At 33.7% G+C, this 20,115-nt stretch overlaps 2 protein-coding genes across 2 annotated transcripts; both read left to right on the top strand.

Moving 5' to 3' along the window:
• The first annotated feature begins 2,541 nt into the window (after positions 1-2,541).
• Positions 2,542-4,871, top strand: LOC136220747 (uncharacterized). Its single transcript, XM_066008532.1, has one exon. It carries the CDS (start codon positions 2,679-2,681, stop codon positions 4,716-4,718), a length of 2,040 nt encoding a protein of 679 aa, XP_065864604.1. The 5' UTR covers positions 2,542-2,678; the 3' UTR covers positions 4,719-4,871.
• A 2,717-nt stretch (positions 4,872-7,588) lies between these two features.
• Positions 7,589-8,322, top strand: LOC136219055 (small ribosomal subunit protein uS14m). The gene is made up of 2 exons (XM_066006276.1): positions 7,589-7,741; positions 7,816-8,322. Exon 2 carries the CDS (start codon positions 7,850-7,852, stop codon positions 8,159-8,161), a length of 312 nt encoding a protein of 103 aa, XP_065862348.1. The 5' UTR covers positions 7,589-7,741; positions 7,816-7,849; the 3' UTR covers positions 8,162-8,322.
• Positions 8,323-20,115: the final 11,793 nt, after the last annotated feature.

A 20,115-nucleotide genomic window follows, 5' to 3' on the forward strand; every position in this document is an offset into this window, starting at 1 on the left:
AACTAATCTTTTGTCACAGTCATTCAATGAGAGTATAGATAACATTTTTTTAATTTTCATAGAAAATTCCATATATTTGGCTCATATAATTGGTGCTTTATAGCTTTTTTTTTGTATATATATAACATTTTAATCTCTATATTACTTAATTTTCTTCCATTTCATTTCAGGAAACCTAAGTTTAAATGCCAGTTTAGTTGGTAAGTAGCTCTTTTCTTGGTCTGGTTATGGGAAAATCTGCATCGCAATAGAAATGCAAGTTTGCATGGGTTATTTAGAGGGAAAATGGAAAATAATGGAAAAAAATGGTGATACATCAAGGTCAAAAGCACCACCCTTTCTTATGGTGAACTTTATATGGAAAATTTGAAGCATCTTTTTCTTTCCAATCAGTGTTACAATAGTCTTTTCTTTTCTCAGTGTTTTAGGTTTGAGCTGTGTAATCGAGTGTGTTTTAGTAATATATCGAAAATGAACACGGAACGTGAGCTGTTTTCATTGACAATAAACTTGGATATAGATTTCGATTTACCCATAATGTTGATAATTTGGGTCAATTTCGGACACTATTATAAAATACCGATATTTTTGTTATTTATTCTGTATTAATTGCATATCAATTCGTTCTAACAAAATGATTTCATGTTTTTTTATAATTTAATAATAGAATTGGAGTTTAATATTTATAAATGTAGTGAAATTTTTTGATTTTTTTTGTCTAAATCGTACAAAGACAGTGTATTTTTTTTTAAATTTTTTTTTTTCGCATTCCAACATATGTTTGTGATTTGTTACTGATAAAATGATGCACATGTAAAGTGTAGATAACAAGATTTATGACCGCAAAAACAGTTTGATGAATTATTTCTCAAATTAACCTAATTTATCAACGTACGTTAGGGGTAAAATTGCACCATTTTAGACATTAGGGATTGCTCCTGGTCTAAAACGTTAGGGATATTTTTACACCTTAATCCAATAATAACCATTAATAATTGTAATTGTACCTGTGATTTTAACTTGAATATAATGCATTTTTTAGCAAGCTCTATGTATGTATTGGGTTTCCGATAATGGTAGATTTTTACTGATTTGAGCATTACACCTATTTTTTTTTACCAAGCTGCATATATGTATTTTGATATAATGAATTTCTTCTAACAATTTCATATATGTATTTTGGATAATAATTGTGTAAAAAACCTATAAAATTATAATTACTGTCACTTAATTTTGATTATTTTCATTACTACAATCACTAATGTTTAATGTGTTATTAAAAAATGGAAATTTTAAAAGGATTGATATATTATTGTTTAGGTATTTATTATATGAAAATTATCCTTTTTTATTTCTCTTTTTTACTCAATATTATATTTACAAATGTGAAACTGTAATTCTAAATTATTTTTCAACCGAAGCGAGTTTGTTTTACAAAGAAATGGTTTTTGAGTATCATTATTCAATAATAATTTTTAAATTTTATATAATATGAAACATTATTCAACATCCCGTGCATTGCACGGGTATTTGTGCTAGTTTTGATACTAACCTCACGACATATGAATACATAGAAAGCTAATTATTGTCACCTCTTATTGACATGTGTTGGAGGGATTAGTGTTGACAAATTTTAGTTATTTACGTACTTAAATATTAAATGCAATGCAACATGTATATTAAATAATATAAAAAAATCAAAATAATATAAGAATGCAACTTTTTATATATAAAAAAATAAGGTAACAAAATAGGATTAAGGTTTTTGAGGAAGTACTAATTTAGGTTTAACGTTCAAAATAGCACCAATATAGATTTAACGTTTACAACATGTAATATCAATTTAGGCTCAACGTTTACAATATAGCATCAATTTAGGCATCACGTACAAAATAGCACCAATATAGGCTCAACGTTTACAAAATAATATGAATTTAAGCTTAACGTTTACAAAATATATCCAATTTAAGTTAAACGTCACAATTAAATTAACCATATTATATTTTTTTTTCTATTAATTTTATATGTTACTTTTTTATTTAGTTCTATATTCTTATTTATTATAATACAATTAATTAGTACTATTGCACATTAAAGTCTTATATTTTTTTTCATCAACCACTCCATGACTCCTATATTCCATGGCTCATGTAATGTATGCGAACACTAGTTAATGGGTAAGAATACTAATTAATTGTATCATAATAAATAAGAATATAGAACTAAATAAAAAGATAACATATAAAGTTAATAGGGAAAGAATATAATATGGTTAATTTAATTATGACGTTTAGCTTAAATTGTGTATATTTTGTAAACGTTAAGCTTAAATTCGTATTATTTTGTAAATATTAAGCGTATATTGGTGCTATTTTGTACGTGAGGCCTAAATTGATATTATGTTGCAAACCTTAAACCTATATTGGTACTATTTTGAACATTGAGCCTAAATTGATTTATGTAATTTTATGCAAATAAAATGAACATTTTCTAAGAAAAACAGTGGTCTTCCTTTTAAAACTTTAATCTTGATTCCAAAGAAATACTTCTAGATCATTCTTGCAAGCACACCCAATAGCCAAACGCAGACTCTTCGATTCCCACAAAACAGAAATGGTAAAAACAAAATTCAAATCAATGCCAATGACACAATCACTCAAGGACCCAAATGCAAAACCATGGAGACGATTGTGAAATCAAGGCAGGAGTTTATGGTTTCACCAAATGCAAATGCAAATGCAAAACCTTTCTTAAGAACTTCCCACTTCCTTACTCCATCTTTAACCTCAAATCATGAATCCATCTCTGCGCTATCATTTCCCTCTTTGCCACCCACATTTGATCCCAAATTCTGCCCTTTCATTGTTAACTTCCATGGCTGGAGAAACCCTTCCAAAAATTGGAACCAATGGGTTCACAAGATGGCTTCCTTGCATGCTCCAACTTGGAAGAAAGCTGGTATTTATCAAGCCATCTTATTTTCTACTTATGAAATCCATCGAAACAATGACCTGATTTTTGGGATTACTGAAAGATGGTGCCCTGATACCAAATCTTTCATTTTTCCTTGGGGTGAAGCTACCATTACTCTCGAGGATATGTTGATTGCTGGATACTCTGTTTTGGGTTCCCCTGTTTTCGAACCTCTCGAAACAAAAGAATTCATGGCAGTCCAAGAGGTTTTGGTCCGAGAAAGGAAGAAAGTAAGTACGACTCCAGCCAGGAAGGCATCTCAGTCTACATGGTTGAAAGTATTCATGGATAGTGGGAGTGAGGTTGAGCATGAAGCATTTCTATCCTTTTGGTTATCAAGGTTTGTCTTGCCTAATTCTCGTGATCTTATCAGACAAAGTGTTTTTCCAATTGCAATTCATCTAGCTAGAGGTAATAGGATTGCTTTAGCACCTGCTGTTCTTGCAACCATTTATAGAGATTTGACCTTATTGAAGCAAATGATTGTTTCTTTAACTGCATTGAATGATGAAAAGGTAGTAGTTACAACCTTTGCGCCGTTTCAACTAGTTTTGGTTTGGGTGTGGGAGAGATTTGTGAAGCTTAGCCCAAAGCCGAAGCTTTTAAAAATTGGGGAACCAAGATTTGCTCAATGGAACAATGTTAAATGCAGTGTAAAAAATGTTAGGTCGCTTTTAGATTCCTCCAAAGAGAGTTTTAATTGGCGCCCATATACTAAACCATTAGAGAATTGGGATTTCCCCAATTTTTACAGGGAGAAAGAAATGTGGGTGTTTTCTGATTCTGATTTGGATGATGATTTATTGTCATTCATTCTGTGTTTAAGGGTTTCTGATCTAGTTGGGCTGGAATTGAAGTGCACACAACAATATCTTCCTCATAGAGTAGCAAGGCAGTTTGGATTTGATCAGGATCTTCCTGGCTTTGTTGTTCAATCCGGTGCCAGTTCTGAGGATGCTTGGAGTTCTTACATTAGACCAGTTGGTGATGTCAAGTGTTTTATTCCTTCCCGTTTGTTTATGAATGATGTTACAACTCGCTACCTGGATTGGTGGAACACTTTGGAATTTCATAATCATTCCAATGTGTTGAAAGAAAAGAAGAAAGCAGAAGCAAGTTTAGATAGGGGAGATAAGAGAGCTGATGGTGACTACAGACCTCTGAAAAGTTGGAAGATAAAGATTGAAGAAAATGAAAATCTGTCAGTTCCTCCAGGATTTCCTCCAAAACGTGATATAATACATATAGAAGATTCTGATTCTAGTGAGGAAGATAATCATCCCATTGCTAAGATCCTGAAATTGAAGAAAGAAGAAGATGTTTCAAGTGTTAAACAGTGTGGGAATGGGAAGAATTTATCAACTAAAGCTGATATAGACACTGAGATTCTGAACAGGGAATGTGGAAATTGGAACAATTTGTCAGGTACACCTGAAGGCCACACTGCAGGACAGATGAAAAGCAATGATGTGGGTGTTGAATTAGGTGAATGTGAAAGTGATTCATCCTCAGTTGCAGGTAATGATAAGAATGCTAATGATTTGGAGATAAAAGAAGCAAAAATGGAAGAAAATGTTAAGGTGAAGGAGAAAGAAGATGTTGAATCTGTAAATGAGTGTGTGACAGCAAGTTTGGGTGATTATGATTATGAAAAGAAGAAGATGAACGAGGCAGCATTCATGGGGCTGGAATCTAGAGTTGAAAGACTTGAGAAGATGATGGCAGCAAGAAAAGCTTTGTTGTGAACAATTGAAATTGTAATGTTTTCTTGCTGTAAAACTTGTTTTTGTTAAACTTTGAGGTCTGGTCTCATGTATTTTGGACATACCCAATGATGTCCTTCTGAGTGATAAGGAGTCGAATGTGCAAGTTTTGGATTCGATTCCTCACACCGTCGAAATATACTTACATTAAATATATAAAATTAAAATTATTTTGTTAGCCTTTCAACTTACCTAAAATAATCTATTAGTCATCTTAATACATTTGGGTTAATAGGAGTAGGTGCAATATTCAATTGTTGCTCTAGTTGTGTACCCTCATAATCCTCTCTAGACAACTTACGACTATCCTCTTGACTTGTGCTAAAAAAGAATAGAATTCCAAGAAAGAATAGAATTTCTTCTTCAGAGATAGAAGAAGCACAAAAAACCTTCGTTGGTGAACGAATTTCTTCTTCAAAAATAGCAAGAAAATATGGAAAGGTATCATTGGGGAATGAATTTCTGATAGTAAGAAAACATGGACAACTTTCCTTATCAAATGAATACCTTCCTCAAAAAGAGGGGAAGAAAAACATAGCAAGGATGTATGACTGGCCATCTATACACATATCCACTATAAACAAATAAAGTTTTTCAAAAGAAAAACACATTGAGCAGAATAAAAATTAAACTTCAAATTAAACAAAGTAAAATTGTTTACAAAAAATAATACAAGTAAATATTCATAAAAACTCCTGTTCAACAAGAGTCACACTCGTATCATCCAAATGAGGAATGATCTGATCTGATGAAGCATCAGGGGGCGGATAAGGAAGTTGCATTAGCATCCGCATTTAGGATCCCTTCATCATCCGCCAAAGGATCCTCGATCAAAGCGTTCTCAACTGAAGGCATGTCCGTATCGAAGATCTTTTTGTGAATAATTCTCAAGGTATCCTCCAAAGAAGAATAATGAAGACCCTCCTTCCCTGAAGGAACTTCAACTTCTAGCTCAGAATTTTGATTATAGATAAAGACGATGATGGAGATAGAATAACTCATCTCACATTTAATCCGTCCAATAATAATTATATATTCCTTATGTTACACGTGTACCTAATTTATAGATTTAATGTATCAGAGCACCTTTAATGGTGTTTTAATGGGACTGATCTATAAATATTAATGAGTATCCAATCACTATTTTGTGCAAAAATGAGTGTATCCGAAAATAGTGAGTATCTGACTTTAGATGTTGATATTGGATTTACAGAAGAAATTTGAAAATGGCAGCCAACTGAGGGAGGAAGATAGACGCGCTGACGTGTCAAACATGGAAACACTCGTGGTCTTCATAGTCTTCAAGAGCGCGTTGAAGGACTGTGGAAAGCATAAATCTGGTTTATCTGTTTGGTCCCTCACTCATTTCAATGAAAACTTTGTTTGTTTGTTTTTTTAAGTTGCTAAATCTATTTAATGTTATGATAAAAGTATCTTACCACTAGATGGATTATATAAGAAGAGTGTTTTAAATGTGGATGGTATTAAATGTGGATGGTATTTTATAATAGTGTAAATAAGTGATGTGTTAATGATGGGATATAATAACTATTAAACGTAGTTAATTTGGTCCATAAATCTTTCTAAACTTGCTTATATTGTTAACTTTTTAAATTTGTTTTAAGTGATATATATATTTTAATTTGTTTAAATACTTTCTTGTTCAATTTAGAGAATTAATAATGTTACTTTAAACAAGTTTTGAGATTAACACGAGACTTCGTAATTTTAGGTATATAATTAACTTTTTGGGCTTAAAAAAGCCACAATGGATTTTTTGGGCCTCAATTATATTTTGAAAATTTTATCTCATAAATTCGTTTTTTAAAAAATATTTATAATTATATCTAGTAATAATTTGAATTAATTAAATTATTATATTTAATTTATTTTAATGATTAAAATTTATGAATTATGAATCTGGAATATATTTTTTAGGATTTAAAATTTATGAATATGGATGTAAATTTTTTTAGTTAGAATATAGGGATAAGTACAAAAAACAATACCTGTGGTATACACTTTTTGCGAACTCGAACCTGTGGTTTTTTTTTTTTTTTTTTGCAAACAGATGTATGTGATACAGGTTGTTAGCAAACCGATGCTAAATTGACTAACGGTGTTAAAATTCAAGAGAAAAGAGTTAATTTTGTTCTTATATTTATTTATTTTGTAAATTAACCCTCCTAATTATCACAAATAAACTCCAAAATCAAAAATATCTTCTTCTCGTCTCTTTTTCATTTTTTATTTTCCTTCTTCTTTCTCTCTCTTCTCTCTCTCTCTCCTCCTCCTCCTCCTCCTCCTCCTCCCCTCTTCTTCTTCTTTTCTTCTATTTTTTTTTTTAAATTTTGATTCCAGAATTCTGGAAAATTCCAGAAATTCTGGAATCAAAATTTTGAAAAAAAAAATAGAAGAAGAGGAGGATAGGAGGAAGAAGAGAAGAAGAAGAGGAAAGGAGGAAGAAGAAGAAGAGAGAACAGATAGAAAGAAGAAGGAAAATGAAAAAGAGATGGAAAAGATGATATTTTTTATTTTTATTTTTGATTTTGGGGTTTATTTATGATAATTAGATAATTATGGGGGTTAATTTATAAAATAAATAAATATAAGGACCAAATTAACTCTTTTCTCTTTGAATTTTACACATACCTCTGTTTGTAAAAAGAAATACCACAGGTTCGGGTTTGCAAAAAGTGTATACCACATGCATTTTTTTTTTTACTTATCCCTAAAATATAAAATCATACTTTATTTATTGATGATATATAAAAAAAATTACACATTATATAATTTTGGGAATATAATTTAATCTTAATGTTATACATATTTATGATTTTCACTTAAAAAGCTGTTATATTTTGCATCATATGTAGTAGTAATTCAATCTGATTGTTTTGTACTTGGATAAAGCCCTTTTGCATAATAAACTACCCATCTCTGTTGTTTAGTCGGTTTGCTTGTTATTAGTCCTAACCCTAGTGGATCTTTCAAACTCCTCACTCGTAAGTCCATCTTCCTTCTAATCATTCCTTTTCATTTTTCACGTTTTCTTCTGATATTCCTGTTATTCTTGTAGTCTATTCGAGTTTTAGGAAGAATTTTTTTGAAAGATGTCTGTGTATGAAGAGAATCGGTGCATAAAAGATCACAAACATAGATTGCTTGCTGAAAAATTTGAATTGAAGCGGAATCTTTTCAAATCCCTTGTTAGAGATCCTGAACTACCTATTGAAATACGCGAGAAATTTCAGCAGAAGCTATCCCAGCTGCCTAGGAACAGTTCTTTTACACGAATCCGGAACCGGTGTATTTTCACCGGCCGATCTCGTGCTGTTTATCAGTTTTTTCGTATGTCTCGTATTGTTTTCCGTGAATTGGCATCCAAAGGTATGTTGAATGGTGTGAAGAAAGCATCTTGGTAACATTTGTAAGTTCTGTCCTCTGTTCACAGCGATGGATATTTTGGAGTAATTTGTTGTATTCAGCCTTGATCTTTAGTCGAAACTTTTACAGTTTAGAGTTTTCAATGGAAATTGACGTGATAACTTTTGATGCGGAATAAAGCTGTCTTTATTTTCATGAATTATCTTAGACTTATATGTGAAATTTTAAACATGCTTTAAGAATTGATGGTTACATTGGATGATGAGATGTCATTATTGAGGAAGTGTGTTTTGTGTTTTCCTCTTGCTGTTCAATTAGCTATACTGAGGAGAGCAGTTTACTGCATTTGAAAGTACATTCTTTCCAACTATGTGGGCTATAAGAAAATCAGAATGAATTGTGGTTAGGACAGTATTTAAGCTAGCTTATGTGGTTGCAACAACCTTATTTCTGCAAGAACCCGTGTATTTTTGCCTGGCAATCTCATGCTGTTTATCAGTTTTTTTGTATGTCTCATTGGTTTCTGCGAATTGGCATCCAAAGGTATGTTGAATTGAATGGTGTAAAGAAAGCATCTTGGTGACTTAATGCTTTGATTGGATGGTTTTGGGGGTTAGTAAAGGAAGGATTAGGAAGGATTAACATTTCCTTTACTAACCCTCCAAAACCCTGGCCCTTAGTCTGTGGAACATTTGTGAGTTCTGTCCTTTGTTCACAACGATGAATATTTTGGAGTAATGTGTTGTCTTCAGCCCTGATCTTTAGTCGAACCGTTTACAGTTTAAAGTTTTCAATGGAAATTGATGTGATAACTTTGATGCGGAATAAAGCTTTCCTTGAACGAATTACCTTATAGTTATATATGCAATTTTAACCATGCTTTAAGAATTAATGGTACATTTGATGAAGAGATGTCATTATTGAGAAAGTGTGCTTTGTGCAGTGTTTTCCTCTTGTTGTTCAATTAGTTATGTTGAGGAGAGCAGTTTACTGCATTTGCATTGTGGTGAAGCACATTCTTTCCAACTATGTGGGCTATAAGAAAGTTACACTGAATTGTGGTTAGGAACAGTATATAAGCTAGCCTATGTGGTTGCAATTGCAACAACCTTCTTTCTGCAATGTAATATTAATAGCCCCAAATTGACTCTTGGATCCACACAATTTCAGTTCTTGCCTGTTGTGAGATCTCAACATTTTTGTTGCTCTGCTTCTGCCATAGTCACCTAAGGCGCATCTTAGGTGCAAAAGGCTATAGGCTCCTTGCATGTTGCGTTGTTGCTTGAGAAGCCAAAAGGCAGCTCTGTTAAACAGGCGCACGCCTGAGTGTGCCTTTATGAGTGAGCCTGGTGCCCTGCTGAAGATATCTATTAGTTAATAAACTAAGGATTGGATTGAACTTTAGATTTAGAATTTATTATTATGCATTATGATTATGGAAGAGTTAATAGCTAATTTGGAATTTATTTCATTCTAAAATTTATGATTAAGATTATGGTTAATTGGATATACTTTAGTATTTGACCGTTTGTTGTATTTTAGAAATGTCAATTGTTATTTATAATCATCAAGATCTCTCGTGTCTTGCTCCTCAATAACTATGCATCTGCTTCTGCACATATAAGCACAGAAGATTTATTTGTTCCTGTAGTTATTTATCAGATGGGTATTGCAAGAGGACTTGATTTCTTATGTATTCAAGAGGTATAAAAACAATGGTTATGTTGCTGCATCTTTTTTGGAATATCAGTTAATATTATATATACTTTTTGTTTATGTGGCATTACCTAGAAAGTTATCTATTGCAGAGTTTCTGTTATCTCTTTGCTAGGTGACTTATATTGGAATATTTGTTCACCCCCTCAATATTTGGTTCCCGCCTCTTAAAGTATGATAACTATACCACGTGTCAAAATTGGACAGGAGGCATGTAAAGAGACGGGAACATTGGAATAGGAGATTTTCTTCTCTAGAATAGTTATTGGAATTTGGGAGCCATGTTGAATGCATATTCTTACGTAAACTAGCTTTAAACCCGTGCAATGCACAAGATGTGATGTGATATTGGTTATGAAAGAGAAATAATAACCAAATCAACAAGTTTTCCCGATCTATCTTAAGGAATTAACACCATCAAATAACAAGCATAAATTGGTGATAACAAACCAATCCCAAAGAATTAAAGACAATGAAAGGAGATCTAACCTTGCACTTTTGAATAATTAAATTGGAACCTGAGTGTTTGGCGATTCACAAGTGCCTTACCAAAATACTTGTTCACGATCAAGATAATATTGTAAGAATGATGACCCGGTCTCTCAAGCTCACAATAAAAAATTCAATCCCTGATTGAAAATAATTTCCAAAGGAAAAGAAGAACTTTTGTTCATAAAAATATTGATGTCTGATTTATCAAATAATGAAGAATACAAATCTTTATATAGGCTAAAAGAAACCTAAACTTAAACTAAAAAGGAAGTTGAATCCTAGTGCACCAAAGCTAAAAGAAATCCTAATTAGACAATGAAAAGTATGAAATTCGTTTTTGTCCTTTAGAGCCCAATTTCAGCTCACTAATTAACATTATCTGAGCCTTTTAATTAGTTAGAAATAAGCCCAATCAATCCTATAAGGTTATAACATTAATTTTAATGAGTCCCAATGAGTTTTGCACATGCCAAACATATGCAAGTCCAAAGCTTCTCTTAAAATATGATCAACCTTTTTACGTATCACTATTATGGGTTTAGGTTTGAATACAACACAAAAATACACCATCTTTAATAACTTCGCTAAAATCCATTCCTTGCTTAAAGAAGCTCAAGACGAGTCTATTAAGCATTTGTTGGTCCTTCTTTGCACGATTCTTCGTTATAGGTCCAATTGACAGCTCCAATGGATCCTTCATGCTTCTACTGGGCTCCTTAACTTCAAGCTCCTTTGTTCCATGCTCTTGTGATTTTGATATCACATCATTCTCTCTCTCTTGAAAAGGATTTGTCCTCAAATCTTCATCTCCTACATCAAACAAAGATAAATTAGTGACATTAAAAGTTGTATGCACACTATACTCACCTGGCAAGTCCAGCTTGTATGGATTATCTCTAATTCATGCGACTATTTGAAATGGGCCATCGCCTTTAGGATGTAGCTTTGATTGTCTCTGAGCGGTGAATCTCTCCTTGCACATATGCAACCACACCCAATCACCGGGTTCGAATAGTACACGTTGTTGACCCTTGCTAGCTTGCTTTGCATACTGATCATTCTTCTTCTCCAGTCGTTGTTTCACTTGTTCATATAACTTAAGCACCATTTTTACCTTCTTCTTTCCATCTAAACTTTTCCTTTCATCAACAGGTAAAGGGATCAAGTCTAATGGTGTCAAAGGATTAAAACCATAAACAATTTCAAATGGTGAAAAGTTAGTAGATGAATGCATAACCCTATTTAGTTCATCCAACATATCATCTAACCTAGGGATAGAATGACGATACTTTACCATGATTTTGTTGACGGCTCTACAATTGATGCACATCCGCTAAGTTCCATCTTTCTTTGGTACTAGGATGACTAGTACTTCAAATGGACTCATAGATTCACGAATCAATTTTTTTGTAATTAGCTCCTCCACTTGCCTTTGAAGTTCTTTGACTTTATCAGGGTTGCTTCTATAGGCTAGTCAATTTAGAATTTGCGCTCCGTGAACAAAGTCAATTTGGTGCTTAATTCCTCGAATCGGGGGCAACTTATCAGGCATCTGTTCGGGGAATAAATCCTTGAACTCCTGTAAAAGAGGGGAAATACTAGAAGGAAGGTTAGACTGACTTACAGAAGATAAACAAAAACTCTTATAATAAAATAATAATAAATTTTTGTTTTCAAAATCAGCTTGCTTTACACCCCTCAATTTAGCATATAAAGATAGATTTTGGCTTTTGTTAATGCTCCTCTCACCCTCATTTCTCGACCTCACTAATGCCTTTTCACTCACCTCTTCTCTCTTCACACCCTCATTGATTTTATCACTCTTATTTTCTCTCGCCTTAACCATTTCCCTTCTCACAAATTGTTCTTGTAACATTCTTTGCATGTAGAGTTGATCTTCAAACACTTCAGCAGGTGACAAAGGTGGCAAAATATACTTCTTCCCATCCTTAGCAATAATAAATTTATTTGTTCGGCCATGATGTAGTGCTGATCGATCGAATTGCCAAGGCCTCCCCAATAACACATGACATGCTTGCATGGGTACTACATCACATAATACCTCATCAGAAAAAGAACCAATAGAAAAGTTCAGAAGCACCTGTTTAGTAACTTTGAATTCGTTACTATCATTCAACCATTGTAACCGATAAGGATTGGGATGTGGAATTGTTGATATCTCCAATCGGCTTGCTAACACATTGCTCACCACGTTGCAACAACTTCCTCCATCAATAATTAGTAAGCATGTCTTTCCAAGTACTTTGCAATGAGCATGAAAGATGTGCTCCCGTTGCTCAATGTCACCACTCACTCCCATCTTCAATGTTCTACGAGTGACTAAGTTAACTCCATGTCCTCCTTTGCTATCCACCTCTTCTATATCACTACAATCTTCTAAGATGGGCATATCATCTGATTCATGTTCGAACTCACTTTCGGATATTAACTCACCATGCTTCATAACCATCACATTTTGATTCGAACACTCTCTTGCATAGTGCCCTCTCCCTTGGCACTTAAAACACACAATTTCACAAGTTTTTGTGGGTTTTTCAGTACTTTTGTATTTTGGAGTAGTTCCACCACTTTGCAACTTCCCAAATGCTTTTGAATCAACCTGAGGCTTTTGATCACTTTTAGAGCTAAATTCGGATTTAGTTTTAAAATTACCTCTTGGATCTGACTCCCATAGAGTGGAAGTAGTGCCTTTGAACTTTGATCTCCCCTCCTCAACCTCTTGAAGTTGTCTCTCAATTTTTATTGCTTTATGGAGCATCTCCTCCATGTGGAAATAAGTTTGTAGCTCAAGAGGGTTGCGAATCTCCCTCTTCATTCCCATGAGAAATCTAATCATGGTAGCTTCCTCGTCTTCTTGTATATCAGCTCGGATTAGTGTCATCTCCAATTGTTTGTGATAATCTTCAACAGATTGGTTACCTTGAGACATAGATTGGAGTTCTTTCAACAGCTCCTTATAATAGTGAGCCAGCACAAATATCTTTTTCATGACCTTCTTCAATTCCCCCCATGTTCTTATGGGTTCATCACCATCTCTTTTTCTTGTGCGCTTTAATTGGTCCCACCAAACAGCCGCATATTCAGTTAGTTCGGATTCTACAAGTTTCACCTTTTTCTCCTCCGAATACTCATGTATGTCAAAGATGGTCTCAACCTTTCGTACCCAATCAAGATACGCCTCTGGGTCACTAGCTCCTCGAAAAGTAGGCATTTTAAGTTTGATGCATTAAGATTACTATCTTTTCGATCGTTACCCCTTTTTCGGTATCCAAACTGCTCCTCCTCTTCAGACTCGGATAGTTCATCATCAAAATTCAATCTCCCCCGCCCTCCTTTCTTTTGGCTTGATTTCTTTTGGTTTGAAACCAAATCAGGCACAATAGCCCCTAACCTCTTCATCTCACCTACAATAGCTTGTTGTCATTCTTTAGAATCAACGTCGTTAACGTTGTCCTCTTTAGGTCCGTTAGACATAACAAAATATATAAAGAATGAAAGAGAAATGAAATCTAGTCTAAAGCAAGAAAAGAAGAAAAAGAAAGTAAAAGAAGTACCTCACAATCGGTTCAATCACTCTTTTATATTATCTTGATAGATCACAAGGATTATCTCAGGTTATATAAATGCCAATGAAGCAAAAGAAAATGACAAAATAAAGTAGGGCAGAAACTAGAAGCAAAGAAGACTAATATTGTAACGATAATCAAAGTTTAGCACACTAAGAATAGAATAAAAGACGATTTTCGAAGAAGACACAAAGGTTTGAAAGAAATTTTAAGAATGTGTGTTTAGCATGCACATTCTAGAAAACTTGTAACTTTAGTACAAACAATGAGCCGATTTTTTTTTTCCTTTTTTAAAAAAAAAACTAGGTTGAAATTGATTAACAAATTAAACTTGCACTAATGATTTAGCATGCAAAATTTTTGAATAAATTCACACACATAAATAGGTTTGGCTAGTAAGAATAGAATCCAAAAATCAATTCGCAAACACTAAGAACCTAAATAACTAGATGCAAAAATATGAGGAACTCAATCAATAATTAAAGACTCTAGATTGGGGTAATTTTTTTTTTATTTCGACAAACAAAATAAAAACAACAAATTCCTTAAGAGCCAAGCTCTGATACCAATTGATGTGATATTGGTTATGAAAGAGAAATAATAACCAAATCAACAAGTTTTCCCGATCTATCTTAAGGAATTAACACCATCAAATAACAAGCATAAATTGGTGATAACAAACCAATCCCAAAGAATTAAAGACAATGAAAGGAGATCTAGCCTTACACCTTCGAATAATTAAATTGGAACCTGAGTGTTTGGCGATTTAAAAGTACCCTACCAAAATACGTGTTCACGATCAAGATAATATTGCAAGAATGATGACCCGGTCTCTCAAGCTCACAATAAAGAATTCAATCCCGGATTGAAAATAATTCCCAAAGGAAAAGAAGAACTTTTGTTCATAAAAATATTGATGTCTGATTTATCAAATAATGAAGAATACAAGCCTTTATATAGGCTAAAAGAAACCTAAACCTAAACTAAAAAGGAAGTTGAATCCTAGTGCACCAAAGCTAAAAGAAATCCTAATTAGACAAGGAAAAATATGAAATTCGTTTTTTGTCCTTTAGAGCCCAATTTCAGCCCACTAATTAACATTATTTGGGTCTTTTAATTAGCTAGAAACAAGCCTAATCAACCCTATAAGGTTATAACATTAATTTTAATAAGTCACAATGGGTTTTGCACATGTCAAACACATGCAAATCCAAAGCTTCTCTTAAAATATGATCAACCTTTTTACATATCACTATTATGAGCTTAGGTTTGAATACAATACAAAAATACACCATCTTTAATAACTTCGCTAAAATCCATTCCTTGCTTAAAGAAGCTCAAGACGAGTCCATTAAGCATTTGTTGGTTCTTTTTTGCACGATTCTTCGTCATAGGTCCAATTGACAGCTCCAATGGATCCTTCATGCTTCTACTGGGCTCCTTAACTCCAAGCTCCTTTGTTCCATGCTCTTGTGATTTTGATATCACATCAAGATGTTCAATAATTTTCTACATGCTTTCTTAATATAAATATGTTGCTACATGTAAATATTGCTAAATTCATTATTTGAGAAATATTTCCATTAATTATTCAAATTTAATGATATAATCTCTATATTTTATTTTACATTTGTTTAATATTACATTTCCTGTCATTTATTAGCATACATAACTCTAAAAGAAAATAGTTGAATCTGTACAATATTTCCATCATTATTACGTTTAAACGTAATATAATCACAAACTCAAACTAAGCAAAGCAAACGACTTATCCATTTTCATAACTTCATGCCTCTATATATATATATAATAAAAAGGAAAACGTATGAATTTAGAAAAATATAAATGATACAACATTAATGTACCTCAAGCGCTCGTTAGGTATAAAAGCATCTCAAACAGAAAAATTAATAATCATTTATAAAAGTTTGGAAAGAGTATAATGTTGTGTCTTTTGAAAATCAGAAAAATTAATAGTTTAGATTATCCCGACCTGAATCAGTTACTTATAAGTAGTAAAAGGATCAAACCATCATGTTTGGAGAGAGTTGCATTTATAGTTGAATTCAAAAAGAAGAACCTGTAATTGACGTAAGTACGGGCTAAAAATTGGAGGGATAAACATTGAGTCTGAAGACTATATGCATTTTCGGCAACGGACAGTGTCCTAAACCCCTCCAATGTTATCAGAAACTGTGTTTTGGATACTCTTGTTAATCAGCTTGCACAAGAATAGGACATACGAAAAAAGAATGGAGCCATGACACTTTTAAAAGATGAATAGGAAATAAGAACATGAAATCAAAACCTTTAATAAGAAAATTTTGTCAATACACACATTACCCATCAATTGAGCTATTTGAATATTTGGACAAAGCAGCTGAAGAATAAAGCAGCTAGAGTCAAAAGTCTGTTGTATGTACATCATAATTTTAATTAAATATTCGTTGCAAGAAATGCCAAATTTCCACTCTTTCACCTGTTATATTATGAACGTCAAAAGAAAGACTATATACTATAGCTTCAGCATTTATCCTTGAAAAATTTCTTCATAATTTCCATAACGCATAACACCATTACCCAACAATAGCATCTTCCATTCATCTATATAATCATAGCAAAGAGAAATGATGTAGATTTGCATAATTAAAAAAGCAGCAAACTTGTACGAGCCATTCGCTGCTTATACGAAGCACATGATGCCTTCATACACATATCTCCATCTTTCGCCAATGCAGTAACCATCCTCCTACCACGTCCAACCTTTTATTTATGATCTCTAATTTCAGTGGAAGGATTAGTTTTGTAAATAGTAGAATAATCTACAAAGATTTACTTCATCTGGTGGGAGGACTTAATTTGTCATCCCAAAACTCACTTAAAAGGTTCTAGTCAAAACATGAAAGAATTTAATAACCCAGATTAAAATGCACAAAAGGGAAATCAACTCACCAGATAGAAATTCGATAAGAAAATGTGGACAGTCGACCAATGCATTCCAACACAAATGGTAATAGTTCCAGCAATGATAAATGCTTAACCAAAATAAGTTCAGTGCTACCAGTTGACAGCTAACCACAGATTAGAAGGGGCAACAGATGACCAATTTCATGTCGTAACACAACTCGTTTTTACGTCGAGTAAAGTTGAACAATGAAGGTAATGCCCTGCTTCTCAATGCGATCCTTAAGCTTTAGCAGAGGACACTGCATCAGATAATTATGTTCTTGAACACACAATTTGGTTCAGAACTAAAAATATTTATGTGCTGAAAAAAAGGCTATGCATACTACATAAGAAATACCACCTATATGCAAATGATTAGCTGCCAGATTCTGTATAATTTCTTAGTCAAAGTTGGATTTAAAGTAATTATCTACTTGTATTTATTACCTCTAGCTTGAACCACACCTTAGAGATGACAATAGGAAGCAAAACTTAAGATCTGAACTAAAACAACAGCCTTAGTTGCTTCCTTTGAGTATATTTTCCACCCCTAGATAACATCAATTGAGAACCTCATCAGACAAAGACAACAGTATGCAAGTATTTACATGTAAATCACCTAATAAGTATACAACCCAATAGTGCACAACCTAAAAAATATATAGTAGATGGATTCAGAGTTCATATCTATTCATAGTAATGAAAAAACCTAACTAAATCAAAAGTGTAGAACCAAAGAGTAAAAGAAGCTCACCAGAATGAGATCACTACCACAATCACAATAAGGTATACTGTTTGTAAATTAAGCAAACACAGTCAATGTTATGAAATAACTGGTATTCTCAAACAATATTATTATTAAACAATCATTAACAACTTATGTTCACTTATCCCTAGACCATAATATATCAAACAATGAACATATAATTATGAGAGAAAGTGTGATTAAGGATTTCACCAAAGAGAGTGATAACCCCCATCCTTCAATTATAGGAACTGCTCCCAAGGCTTTTCTGTTGAAAAACAGATGAAGCTGAGTTTCAATAGGGTAAAAGAAAGTGATTGAGCAGATGCAACATTGAAGCAACAGTAAGAGAGGGTTATTTTGCCGTAGAAGGTGAGTAATGCTGTGATTTATTAACACAGTGCAGATTAGTTTTGGAATAGGTTCCGAATGAAAATGAAGTTTTAGTTTCAATTTAACTGTCAAAATTATCAACTTCAAAGCAAAACATAAACAAAGACTATAAAAATTCACCAAAAGGAAAGAATAGCAACATAGATCTCTGAAATCATCAGTCTCAGAAAGAGAGCAGAGGAAATTGGAAGAGGGGGAATTACACTCATACCTGATCTAAAATAGAAGTAAGCAAGGTGAATCCAGGCGAAGGGAATACATCTGAGATCGAAAACATAAGTCTGAAATTGTTGCAATGTCAGAGTTGCATCTGGAGTTGTAGTTTACTGTTGTTTCAATAGAGTTTAGAAAATATTACAGGAATTTAGGAGAGGAATAAGATAGACAAACAAATGGAAGAAGACATCCAGTTATCTGAATCAAGAAAGGCAGATAAGATAGCCGAACAGAGGGAAGAAGAAATTCTTAACAATTGTTCTACCCTTGTGTTGTGTATCTCTTCAATTCAAAATTATAACTCCATAACCACGGTTAATATTTGTGACAAAAGAAAAGTTGCAGTCTTTTGGTGAAAAAGAAACATTATAGGTGAAAAATCCAGGAGCGGATCAAATCAACCCACGTAATAAATTGAGATTAGAAGGAACACAAATTATTATTCTTACTAGCACTAACAAGACACAAAATGAAATACATAAAGAAACTGTAAGTCACATTTTAGTAGCGGCCTCTTGCCAATTAAATTGGCAAGGGAAGGCTTGCCCCCAATACACCCTTGTGGTGGGACCCCTCCCCGGACCCTCGCTCAGCGGGGACGCGTAATGCGACCGGGCCGCCCTTTTTTTTTTTTTTAGAGAACTGTACCTCTTTTCATTACAACACTGTTATACATCATCAAAACTAACTCTATTCGCCATAATTTTTCTGATCAAGGCTGCCTTTCGCTCTGCCATTATCTTCTCAAGCTTTTCAATTCGTTTTTCAAGCATCATCACTTCTGCTGTATCAATTGAATATTTATTGCTTCCTTCGTTCCCATTGTCAGCCTCATTGCCTGCAACTGAAGATGAATGACTTTCAGATTGATCCAATTGTCTTGGGGCATCTTCCATATCAATATCCTGGCTTTCCTCAGCTTCTTTGCTGACCTCCATATCAATATCCTGGCTTTCATCAGCTTCTTTGCTGACCTCTGCCTTTTCCGTCGAAGTTGAATGAACATGATCAACATTCTCTACAAACTCGGTGGCTTCGCTAAGCATTTCCATTTCCACCAATGGAGCTGGTTCATAAACATTCAGAGACTCACTCTCAGCATGACTGTGAAATCCACCAATTTGAGCCGCAGCCTTATTCCAGGTATCATCCTGGCTCCCACCTGCTTTACTATATTTCACCATTTCTGTTGATGCCACTGGATCTAAAACATTTGGTGACCTTCCATTAGCAGACAAATGACTTTGAGATTGATGTGATGTATCCGATACATTCCCATTGCTATGAGTTTGCTTACTCTCACATGCTTCACTTTGCTTCAAATGACTTAGAGACTCATTATCAGCAGCTGAAGATGAATAGCTCCGAGGCGGGCTAGATGCAGGTTTGCTATCACCCTCCTTTTCATTCTCAACAGCTTCACTTTGTCCTTTTCTCACCCCTGACAGAGCACTGTCTGAAGTTTTTGCAAACTCAATAGCTGCAACTGGAGAGAGATGGCTGTCAAGTTTATCTGCAGATTTTTTGCTACCAGGAGACTCATTATCAGCAGCTGAAGATGAATAGCTCCGAGTCGGGCTAGATGCAGGTTTGCTAACACCATCCTTTTCATTCTCAATAGCTTCACTTTGTCCTTCTCTCACCCCTGATAGAGCAATGTCTGAAGTTTTTGCAAACTCATTAGCTGAAACTTGAGAGAGATGACTGTCAAGTTTATCTGCAGATTTTTTGCTAGCAGGAGACTCATTATCAGCAGCTGAACACGAATAGCTCTGAGTCGGGCTAGATGCAGGTTTGCTATCACCCTCCTTTTCATTCTCAATAGCTTCACTTTGTCCTTCTCTCACCTCTGATAGAGCAATGTCTGAATTTTTTGCAAACTCATTAGCTGCAACTT

The sequence above is a fragment of the Euphorbia lathyris genome, chromosome 2 (assembly GCF_963576675.1).
Source record: "Euphorbia lathyris chromosome 2, ddEupLath1.1, whole genome shotgun sequence".
NCBI classification, from domain to species: domain Eukaryota; kingdom Viridiplantae; phylum Streptophyta; class Magnoliopsida; order Malpighiales; family Euphorbiaceae; genus Euphorbia; species Euphorbia lathyris.

Coding starts and splice junctions, on each gene's coding strand:
- LOC136219055 (XM_066006276.1), top strand. CDS start 7,850: ATGTCTGTGTATGAAGAGAATCGGTGCATAAAAGATCACAAACATAGA.
- LOC136220747 (XM_066008532.1), top strand. CDS start 2,679: ATGGAGACGATTGTGAAATCAAGGCAGGAGTTTATGGTTTCACCAAAT.